The sequence below is a fragment of the Agrilus planipennis genome, unplaced genomic scaffold, assembly GCF_000699045.2.
Source record: "Agrilus planipennis isolate EAB-ADULT unplaced genomic scaffold, Apla_2.0 scaffold98, whole genome shotgun sequence".
In the NCBI taxonomy this organism is placed as follows: Eukaryota; Metazoa; Arthropoda; class Insecta; order Coleoptera; family Buprestidae; genus Agrilus; species Agrilus planipennis.
Window position 1 is genome coordinate 1,054,399 of NW_020438866.1, and position 11,724 is coordinate 1,066,122.

An 11,724-nucleotide genomic window follows, 5' to 3' on the forward strand; every position below is an offset into this window, starting at 1 on the left:
ACTATAATTCAAATAAAATTCAATAAAACAAACATTTTCAAGCGGGTGGAGGTGGGGGATCGAAAGAGTGGTCACTTGAACAAAACCCGATAACCTAACCTAACCTACCCTATTGATTTAATAATGTTTTATATAACTTTCTCAATATTTTTATGTATTTTTCATTAGTTTTGCCTTTGAATATTGTTTAAGAATGACTATATAAATATTTACATGCCTAGAAATGTATAAAAATTGGCATATTTATTAACTTTCAACCCCCATAACTTTTTATGGAGATGAGACCACCACTAACTTTTTATGATAGTGTGGTGGGGGAGACCTCCTCTTTCGATCCCCCCACCCCGAAGGGGGTGGGGGCCATCATCTAGACCTTTACCTTTGAAAGTAGTATAACTCAATTCGTTCATACTTCCAGATATTTAAAGTGTTTACGTTTGATTTGGTTTAAAACCTTTTAATTAATCATTTGGAATAATACATTTTACACGATCTAAATATTTTATACCGTGGGAACAATAATATTGTTGAATTATTTAGGTCTTCCTTGGCCCATGAACACCGAATAGTGTGGATTAGACGGACCAAAAATTAATTTTTTGGATTGCATGTAGATGGAGCTTGTTTTATCATTAGAATATTTAATTTGTTTCAAGTGTCATAATACTGAAATACTAACAAAAATTAGTAAAAAATATGAAACTTACAGGGGTTTTATAAAAAGTGGCCCATCTCTCCCGACTATATCCTGTAGATCTAAAATGTGTCTGTCCTATTTTCTAAATGCACTATTTAAGAAGAAATTTTATCAATAGTGGAGTGAACTTCGTTATGTACCTACTGCTTCATTTAAGCTTATCTCTTAAGGGTGTTTGAACTAAACCATAATCGATTTCCGCTGCACTCATTTTGTGCACGCCGCGCAATATCTACAATTATTCCCGCTTTCAGTGACGTTTTAAATGTAGACACCAAAGGACGCTAATTTAATTTTCTGCAATTGTAAAATCTCACGAAAAACTCCTCAATTCCGTCCCCGTTTTCCATTAATAATTCCAAGTGGAACGTAATGTGCAGAACGTGATCTGCCGCATATTCATTAGAAGTTGCAGTGCAAATTGGTTTTCCTACCTCGCTAGATACATACGTACATGCATTTATAGATATGTATGTACATATCCAATTTATAAGGCACATTAGCGAGTATTGTGTATAAGGGAGTAGCGCAAGCGACAGGAGTGTATTAGGTACTAAGAAAACTAATAATAGACTGGGGAACTCTTGCTAGTCCCCGTACTCTAATTCCCCAGTCGTCATTGTCAGTTAATTTTGAGGTCGACACTAATTCCTTCAACGGTCTGGAGGGACTTACAACTCCAAACGGTAATAGCGCCCGAAGAGTGAAAACGACGCGGGACTACTTTAATCGACAAACCAAAAGTATATATGTACGCCTAGCTAAGTAATTAATGTCAATTACGCAAGCTGATCACGGGAAATTGGTTTGGTGACGTGATCCAAAAATTTTAAATCATGCTAGGACAAAAAATATCCTGAAAATCCAAATAACGGAATTGAATTATTTATTAAAAACTAAAAAGGGCTCAGTTTCTTTCACGTCACTACTTTAGATTGTAACTCAATTTTTAATACCTAAGTAGTAGTTTTACTAAAAGCTGACTGACTGTCCTACTACTCATCAGATACACTTTTTGAAGTGAATCTTCTTTACGCACGGTAGGTTAAGTTCGCTTCATGCCAGTTGCTATGTAACGAAATCATGCAACGCATTTTCCCCGCTGTCTGTCCCTATGTATGCTTGGATCTTTAAAACTACGCAACGGATTTTAATGCGTTTTTTTTTTTAATAGATAGAGGAATTCAGGAGGAAGGTTCATATGTATAATACATGCATAATATAGCAGAGAACACTGACAATTTTAGAGGTTTCTAATGTGATGTCGTAAATAAACACATTTTTTTGCGCTTACATTGCAAACGCTGGCTGAACCCTACGAGATAGATCAAAATAATATACTACAATATTGTACACCTTAAAAAGGTCTACGAAAAAGTCCGCGATGGTATATGTCTCTCTTAGGGATAATTCACAATAACCATTTTTTATCCTTTACTTTTTACGAGAGATAATGGCTTATTTACGAAACTATTTTAAGCAATACAGCATTAATCCTTATCCAATTAAGTACTTTTAAATACATTGTGCATTTAATATAGATCAATATGGTCCTTTACAGCGTGTAATTTAAATGAATATTTTCGAAGATATTACAGGCTTAAAATGCAGGGACAGAGCGGTTGCGGCGGTACCGGTCGGTTTGCATTGTCTAATGACAAAAAAGCTGTGATTGTTGTATATGAAGACATTCTGTAGTATATTTACTATCACCATTGCACCCGTGCGAAGCATATTGTACAAATAATACCATTAAACCAATTCCTTAACCCCTATCCCGGTATGTTTGTGTGTTTAAAGAAGTTTCACTTCAGTAGCGTGTTGTATAATTACACGTTGTATCTTTTTTAAATAGTGAGTATCGTGATATTTTTTTATACGTATAGTAGCAGAAATAAACTGAATTTTATTTCATATAAATTAAAAAAGAATAGGCGTATGTAATATTCAAGCGATCTCTGTCACATGGTGCAAAATTAGCTCCACTTCAATAGCCAGCCTCCTCTAAAAACTTGACAATTGAAAAGTTAATTAACGTCCGATTTAATTTAAATTTTTACTAAAATGAATTGCTGTGACATACATCAGGACGAACGAATCCAAATTGCATAGCCCTCCCCCTAAAAAGGTTCTGTTTTCTTCCTTTAAGGTGCAAAATCTGTAAATCCATTTGAAGCATACGCAATTACCTTTTTTCTTTGTAATTACCTATCCTAAATTTTTTTTATGTAATAAATTAGAATGTTTTCCCTAATAATATCCTGAATTAATTAGGTACCTGAACTTTTGATAAAAATATCACAATCAAAGAACATTATCATTTTAAACGTCAATCATTACTGCGAAGAAGAAGAATGTAAAATAAGTACACTAACTTTTACTTGTGTGCTGTTTTCCAGTCAAGTTGCCGAGGATAAGAAATACCACGATTTCTTGAATAAAAAATTACGCATCAACTGTTTGCAGGTATCATCCATCAAGAAAAGCACTTACTAAAGTTAATTACAATACACAGAACACCCACTCGCGTACCGATTGTCTTTATTACAACAAAATTGTGAAATACTTTATGCTCAGTACGAATGCTGTTGTTCGGCATTGCACGAAAAGCACGAAGCAACACGATGTCTATACTCGGTATGACATTCAAATAACCTAATAGATTTTAATACTATACAGGGCGATTTATATGTATTAAATGCCATTATAAAATACCCAAAAGAGTAAAAATGCAGTATCCTTATAATTTATACATCATCAGGAAGATTAGAAGATATTGCAAAATGTTTTAAGTAAAAAAAAAATGATTTAGAAGCAGTTAAATAAATAGATAAATACATACGCATTTAAAGGAAAACAGGAAATAGTAACACAAAAGGATAGAAATGAGGAAGTGATGTGCAATCTCCATGGATTTATTACTGGATTATGGATTACGGATTACGAAAATTTTAAAGTGGATATTGGATTCTTGGCTAGATTACGGATTACAAATTGGATTACAGTTATTTAGGAACAATAGTTGCACCATACGCCACTAAATTTGTCAGAAAATCCAAACCATGTGAAATATAATCCTCTTGAGTAGGTGGATTACGGATTATATGAATCCCAAAATAACTCCAGGATTACGGATTACAATATACGTTGTAATCCCTAGTAATCCAGGCTTACTAACATCACTGGTCATGGAAGGTAGTTTATTTTCCAGTTTATATCAAGCACTATTTATTGTAATTAGCACTAATATCGATTTTAATAATTAGATTTAGATAATTAAGAACAATTAACAAATTATGAAATAAAGCCAAAATTAAATTTACAAACAACAATATAATTTGAAGGAAAAACCATATTTCGAGGGCGGGCCCTTACAGCATTAGGCAATGGTCTTCCTAATTAATGAAAATATTTTTAAAATTCAAACAATGCTATGCTTTTTTATCTATTTTCCATTAATATTGTTCATTTATATATGTTTGTGTTCATAATTGTAGGCAACATATTTCAATGCATTCTACATTTTATTTCAAAAGAAAAAAAAATAATGCCTGTTCATCATTAAAAGTATTAGCGTGAAATCAAAACATGCTTAAGGAATAGGTTTAAAAAAAACTGTCCATGAAAATCGTGGACCAGTATAACCACTTGATAGCGATAATACTTATTTATGCATAAATTGCGTGAAAATCCGCTGATTGTTCATAAATTTTCATACCCTCATAAAGATATGTTCAGGGCGTGAACTTTTTAATTAATTTTCGTATTCAAGTAAAAAGCAAACGGTTGATTATACGTTTTTAGTACATCATTAAATTGACGTGTTTTCCGGTTTCGAGACTGAAAACGGCCCATTTCCAAGAATTTCCGCAGATAAAATAGCTATGGGTTACGTTAAAATGAAGCCACTCACCAAGTTTCAGACGAGTGATAATAATTTGGATTAAACGGCGCTGTACTATGGATATTGATAAGAATTTTATGAAGTCAAAAATGGAAACTTCGATTTTGGAGACACAAAGAATATGTTTAAATAAATTGTATTTATCAGTGTTATAAATGCATTGGATTGTACAAACATACAGAATAAATTAAAAAATATGCTTTCCTGTGTACAGCATTGTGTTCACTATGACACTGTGGAAAGAAAAAGTAGCAGAGGAGGCGTTAACACTTGAATAAATGGGATGAAATGCACAATAAGAAGAACTTAACCAAAGCTAACAGAGGACAAATCACCCATGAAATAACATTGCAATTTCTTGATTTCGGTACATTTTAGATCCTTTCGAGCTTACAACAATTGCATAAATCTGAATGTTGTTTACCAATTAAGTTGCCGACGATAAGGCAACCACGATGTGTTAATACTAACTTACAAACACTACGTTTTAAAATAAAAAATTACGTACCAATTATATGGAAGTATTGTTCATCCAAAAAAACACTTGCTAAAGTCAATTACAATAAACAAAACATCCACTCGAGAACCGATTGTCTTTATTGTAACAAAATACTGGCATATTATATCCAGTACGAATAATGTTGCCCGGCATTGTACGAAGGATGAAACGCGAAGCTCTGCTATGACGTACTTGTTGCCAACAACATGACATTCAGATAACCGAATAGACTAACGCTATACAGGGCGATTTAATGTTATTACACAATATTTTAAAGAAAAGTAGATATGTTTGTTTGTTTGGTATTGTATTATCGTTATCATTCGTACAACATGGAAAAAATTAATAAAATATGCTGGTACAGAATGTTTAGTATAATAGAAAGGATAAAGCGCAGACAAATTAATAAATAATTACGTAATTAAAGGGGGACGGGGTTTAGCCTAGCATGAAAATGTATAATAAGGATCATTGAAGGTGGTTACCTTTGTGTGACGTTACCTAAAACGACCTTTGTCTAATTTGAAATGAAATTCTCTTCAGTCCCTTAAGAAATACTAAAAATACAATTTATAGATAGGATAAAATGTTTGTCCATATCTGAATAACTAAATATATAAGTAATAAATAATTAATAACAGAAAACTAAAATGAGATAAAGCAAATTGCACCAAAATTATTGAATTATGAACTATAATGTAACTTGAAAGGAAAAGCATATCTCATAGTCGGCTCATGGTTTTCCTGATGGTTAATTGTCAATGACTCAATCCGAACTAGCTCGTTGGTGTTGTGAAATAAACAAAAATCCGCACCATCAACTGTACTAATCCCTTAATATCCCTTACATTTCTACAAATGCTTTCAATGTATAGACGTGCAAACTTTACAGTAATTTTATATTTACAATAAAATTTTCTGTAGTAATGGATTCTACCTTTAGCTACCGTTTTGATAAAAGTTTCAAGAAATTAGATATGAAATTTATTTCTATCTTGGAGAAGTCGAGAATACGTTTGATTAAAGCGTGTTTAGTACTGTTTCAAATGTGTACCAATTGTGCACGTGTACGTTTAGAGAGAATTGACATACATGCTGGGTTGTGTATTGAGTTGTTCATTAGGACAGTGTGGGAGGAAGAAGCAGCAAAGAGAATGTGTTAACACTCGAATAAATGAGCTGATAAGCGCAATAAGAGGCGCTTGAGCAAAGCCAACGGAGGACAAATCAGCCATGAAATGACATTGCAATTTCTCGACTTATTAGATTCTCTCGAGCGTTTAACGCGTCTGCAATGCCATACATCTGCACAATAAGTGCTTCATTTTCCGTTTTATTTGCCCATGATTGGAACTGATGAGTGTCTTTTACTTCCTACTCGTTCACCAACCGACACTAAACCATCGCTTTTAAACTATCAAAACCGATAAACTTAAAATTTCATTAATTGCTTATTGTCCGATATTTAACAGGCGATGTTTTTGTTTTCCAGACTACTTCACTAAAGAAAGTAAAGTATAAAACGAAGGTAATTTATCGTAATAATTTTAATAATTTTACTATTCCTTATTGCATTTTGATAGATATGGTTCAGGACTATTATTTTTGGTACAGTTATTGAGAAAAAGACCTCAAATAAATTAATTGCTAACTATTAGATACGTACCTACTTGATATTTTTTCAAAATCGGGGCAGTACCCTTTTTCACGATAATCTTCATAGGAATTATAAAATTTATAGAGGTTAATATAGGCATCTGTTCTGATAAAACAATTTCTTAACGATTTTTAAAGAACAGATCCTACGGAATTTATTTGATGGATGCTGTACGATATCTAATTTCGTATTTGTTACACCTGTAGGAGAATATTAGAGGTGAAATCCATCAGCGTGGATCATTTGGAGGTTTCAAGCGATAGAGAGTAATACTTCACAAAACTGTCACAAAGCTAATGTAACTTGTGTTACCTCTGATGTGTTTCATCGTGGAATTTTGTTACAGGTATGAAACCGAAGATGAAGAATCACTTCCGTGCTCATCAGTTAAGTGTCTGGCTTCGCCTTATCCCAGAATTGCACAGGGCTGGAATGGAGGACGTCGTAGCCAGACATAATTTATTCAAGAACCACAACAATCCTGAAATATATGAGGGTTTGGTCCGTCCCGACCCTCTTTCTCGAGCGGGTTACACTGACCCCATAACGGAATTGTTTCGAAAGAAAGCCAACGTCAGTTTGCAAACCATCGAAATTCCCACAACAATCGATCCAATGATGATGACGACATGTGTCAGTGTAGTGTCTTCGGGAACGTTCAATCATCAATCTTATCAAAACACTTCAGCCGACACGTTAGCCAGTTTAGAAGCTGCTGGTTACGCTGCTTACAGCACCGCCTTAAGTGTCACCATTGCTATCGGGTGTTCCCTGCTCATATTAAACGTTCTCATCTTTGCCGGTGTCTATTATCAGCGGGACAAAACGAGATTAGAAGTCAAATCACTTCAGCAACAGCAGCAACGTAATCAAGCAAACTTTGAAGCCATATCGAAACATGGTCATTACCACATAGGACATTCCCAAACAGCCAACGTGATAGTGGACGTTGAACAAGACACATCAGCAATGATGCTCGCACAGCAGACTGAGGTCAGTACGTTATCGAAAGGTCAACAGCATCTTTGTACGGGAAACATGCCAATGCCCAATTCCATTAAAGGTTCATCAGCAAATCCCAGTATTGGTAATCAGGGAAATTGTATGACCCTTCCAAAAAATGCAAGTACGTGTAACCAAAGTTATGGGCAACCTTATCTCACTTTACCAAAGAACGCATCCATGCTAAATAAGGCAGCCAACATTATAGCAGAGATGCAGCAACAAGGGTATGTGCAGCATCCAAACGGTAGTGCTACAATTCCACTCAACGTTCCAAAACCTCCACCCCCACCCAAATCAAAGAGTCCACCGGAACATCAACCCCTTCTCTCGGCACACAACAACAAATCGAACATTAACCGGGTTCCTCAGGCGGCCATGAACGAAATGAGGGTGTGATAATGCGAAGGAACATTGTTGAACTGTCTTTATGCTCAAAACGTCCCAACGGCATCTATAAATTCCGTTAAAAAAATTGAAAGACTTCTTAAACCAATTTGTACATAGACCAATGTCAAATATAGGTCATTCTCAATTTTGTGTGCTTAAGATAATACTTTATCAACCAAATCAAACTTTTAGAGCTTTATTAACGTTGTTGTGTTGATAACTTTATTAATTAATAATACGTTTCTGGTTTCTGTCGATTCAGTTTTCGGAAAGCTCGCAACTGGACGATTAGTAGGAATGCGATAAAAAATATAATTGTTACTTTTAAATATCTTCATTCTTTATCTAGGACTGATACCTTAATATAATGAAATGTACTGAAACATAAATATGTATTTGTATTCCTAGACTTGTTATCCGATGTTTTAAATAATGTCACAACTTAAATAAAAGTTTATCGATAACCTTCTGCTAGTTGACTTATTTTACGAACCAGTCCAAATAAATAAAATTAATTATACTATATACTGTATATAAATAAATTAAATATTAGATGCTACATTTTTTTTAATGTTGGCATTATACAAACGCGTTGCACCTACAGATAACCTTTGTTTGCAAAAATATCAAAATTGTTTCTCATATTTGTTTCAATAACTAGATTAAAATTAAATTAATACTGCAATATATGTCTTACTCCTAGAAATAATACGAAAACACTTAAATAATAAAATGTACGATTGCCATACGAAAAATGTAAAATTGGAATAATAAGTTAAATATAATTATCAGAATATTAAATGAAATCCGTTGATCCATATAAAACACTACCAGTGGGTGTAGTCCTTGCACAATAAATAATTAATAAATGTTATTTAAGATTTATTCACTACAGTACCTGTGTCCGATGCTTCTGATGAGTCACTACTACTAATGTCAGTGTCTTTTTTGTTTTGTTTCAGCAATACATCCTGACTATGACATTGTTCACCAGCTGATTCCTTTTCAGCTTGTGGTGTTTTAACTGTTTCTTTAGTGCTTTCAGTTCTTTGATCTTCTGATACTGAATCGAGACTGCTTTGTTTGGTAAGCATCGTAGTCCTTAAATTACTATCACCAAGCGTCACTCTAGGAACATTTTTATTTCTCGGTAAATCTCTTGGTTTCCTCAAAGTACTTGGTTTAGTTATTATTTTAGGTTCGAGCCGTATAACTGAGTTATCAGGATTTATTGTTTTATTTGTCGTCTCGGATGATGGTGTTGTCTTCGGATTAAGATTGTCGTATATTGGTTGGGTGTTAAGTCGGTTTTCACTTGTCGAAACAAATGGATTTGGCTTTTTGATTCCCTTAACAGGTAGTAGCGGTCCTACATAGAGATTGTTGCAAGTTATTTCTGGTTCAGGTATTTCTGGTGGTTCTTCTGCCAACACAGCATGAGAATGTATAAGAGTATGCCTGTTCGAATTTCGTCCTAGGGATGATGTGGTCCTCGGTGGTGGTGCTGGAGGAAACCGGCAGTTAAGCCGATTGGGAGATGTAGGTTGTGACAGCGAGGAGATAAAACCTGCTTCTGGGATAGTGTGAAAAAGTTGATTGGACGTAGGCATTGACATCCTTCTACCAGGATGATCAGGGAGCACTTTTGGAAAATTCCTTCTTTTTATTGTCATAAGCTGTTGCTCATGAGTAAGCGGTGGTAACTGCTCACTCACGTCATCTCTGGAAGTGACATTTACGTCTTGTTGTGGATCAAAACTGCGCAGTCGTTTCAGCGGAACTCCTATCCTCGGAAAGATCATTTCAGTATCTCTAACAGGATCGGATTTCGAATGATGGTGTTCAATCTTGACGATCGTGGGTTGACCTAAGTCCCATCCATTTTCGGGAATTTTGAGGTTAATACTAGTAGAACTTCTTCGCAATGAGTCATTGTTGGAAAATCTGTTCACATCATCAAGGGTTGCAGATCGTCTCAGATTGGTTTCACTGTCCTCTTGATGGTCGAAAGATCTATTGAACTCAAAGGATTTAGTAAGTTCAATAGGTTGTTGTCTCAGAACGCTACTTCCTCTTCCCGATGGAGTCGCGTCAACAGCTACTGAAACCTTTTCTGTCTTGCTTATAGATCTAACATGAGATTTGGAAAAAAATTTACGAGAAGGAGGTTTATGAGCTGAAGTGGAATTAGATAGTTTGGAATTATTGTGTTCCTTCATATCTGAAGTATTCTCAGTTGGACTAACTGGACGTGTAGGAGAACGATTGATAGTCGAGGTACTGTCTGCATTTTGTAGAATGTCTGATCCAGATATCGGTTCGTTTCTACCTACGGAATTTTGTTTAGAATGGTTACCGATTTTAGATTTTCTTACAGAACGCGGACTTCCTTTTTGTGCAACTTCTTGAGAAATCCAGTCCCTCACTTTCGAATGAGGATCAATGGTACTACTAGACATTTGCCTTATAAGTTTCAGTTTGCTTGTGGAGCAAACACCTTCATTTATCTTTACCGCCTCATAAGTGTCTTCACTTTTATTTGATTTAGTTATCATTTTCATTAAACGACAGCCAGCATACTTCTTCTTGACAGCTGGTTGTCCACCTTCGAAGTCAGGATCAAACAGTTCATCGTTACGGACTCTGACCATTTCGGTGCTTCTATTTCTATCACGTTTTTTTAATCTAACACATTTGTAATACAGAAGAGCCAAAATGACCACGTTTGTTAGAAGAAAAAGTGTACCCACCGCAATGACAATTCTAACAGTACCATTGTTGCTGGGTTCTGTGGACAGAACGCTTCTGGAAATATCCTCGTTCTGTATTCTTTCGGTTTCTTCCATCAATTCTCCCCCATATGTCATGTTTTGTTTTGGACTAAATGAGCCTGGAAACGTTCGTGGAATTACCACGGGTGGTGGATTCAACCCCGGAAGTGCATGCCCGGCAATTTTCATTTCTTTTCGTTCTTCAAGAAGTTTCGGCATCTCTTCGTTCCAGTACGCTACCTCTCGATGTCGATAGTGGAAACCAATTTGGGGTGGAATTTCTGAAAGGAATGTCGGAATTTTTAAGGGGTTGCTATTTGAAAATGCCTAACACATACTTAAGTACATGAAGGGTTCTCCTTGAGAATCGTAATTTATCCAATCGACACTGAATCGCTTCCAATCTAAAGGGTGCATCGTGTAGAAGTCGTTTCGACGTGGAATGTTTGGATCTCTGAAAGGATCGATGTATGAATATATATTTCATCATATGAATGAAAATGGTTCAATATCTAAAAGGTATACATCAAGCACATATAAGAATCGTGAGGTCTTGCATCTACTAAAGTTGTACATATAAATTTTATTTTGTGTTATAAAATATTGCTGCAGTGGCAGTAAAAAGAATATTGAAAACTATATGGTCTTCATCATACATTTATTTTTAACTGCTCTGCACTTCAATAAGGATTCCAGAAAGAGACATTTGTTCCCTTAGATAACAAATACAGTGCAAAATTCGAGAACAAAGGAAAATAATCGATTAATTTTGAATATTAAGCACCTACTGTTGAGTAATTGTCG

General features: G+C 34.9%; 2 protein-coding genes and 1 long non-coding RNA gene across 5 annotated transcripts in view; 1 reads left to right on the forward strand and 2 right to left on the reverse strand.

Annotated features, from left to right (window-relative positions):
- Positions 1 to 7,196, reverse strand: part of LOC112904814 — a 353,641-nt gene extending 346,445 nt beyond the window's left edge. For 2 of the 3 annotated variants that reach the window (XR_003231383.1, XR_003231385.1), the window contains exon 1: positions 5,110 to 7,196. This is a non-coding gene — a long non-coding RNA (uncharacterized LOC112904814). Of the gene's footprint in view, positions 1 to 3,072; positions 3,290 to 5,109 lie in introns of those variants that run through there. The other variant, XR_003231384.1, reaches the window with a different exon arrangement.
- LOC108737011 (neuroligin-3-like) overlaps positions 1 to 8,364 on the forward strand; it is a 241,664-nt gene extending 233,300 nt beyond the window's left edge. Inside the window, exon 12 of the mRNA XM_025975814.1 lies at positions 7,104 to 8,364. Within this exon, the coding sequence (XP_025831599.1) occupies positions 7,104 to 8,158 (1,055 nt within the window). The 3' untranslated portion in view covers positions 8,159 to 8,364. The remainder of the gene's footprint in view (positions 1 to 7,103) is intronic.
- Positions 8,365 to 8,467: 103 nt separating this feature from the next.
- On the reverse strand, positions 8,468 to 11,369 carry LOC112904806. Its single transcript, XM_025975803.1, has 2 exons — positions 11,259 to 11,369; positions 8,468 to 11,201 (listed from the first exon to the last, which is right to left on the reverse strand). The coding sequence occupies exons 1-2, from the start codon at positions 11,335 to 11,337 to the stop codon at positions 9,025 to 9,027; spliced, it is 2,256 nt and encodes a 751-aa protein (XP_025831588.1). The 5' UTR covers positions 11,338 to 11,369; the 3' UTR covers positions 8,468 to 9,024.
- Between the last annotated feature and the right edge of the window lie 355 nt (positions 11,370 to 11,724).

Excerpts from the sequence above, each read along its gene's own strand:
- LOC112904806 (XM_025975803.1), bottom strand. The coding sequence starts at position 11,337 with ATGCACCCTTTAGATTGGAAGCGATTCAGTGTCGATTGGATAAATTAC. Across the intron at positions 11,202-11,258 it reads AGAACCCTTCATGTACTTAA|AAATTCCACCCCAAATTGGT; the intron begins GTATGTGTTAGG and ends CATTCCTTTCAG.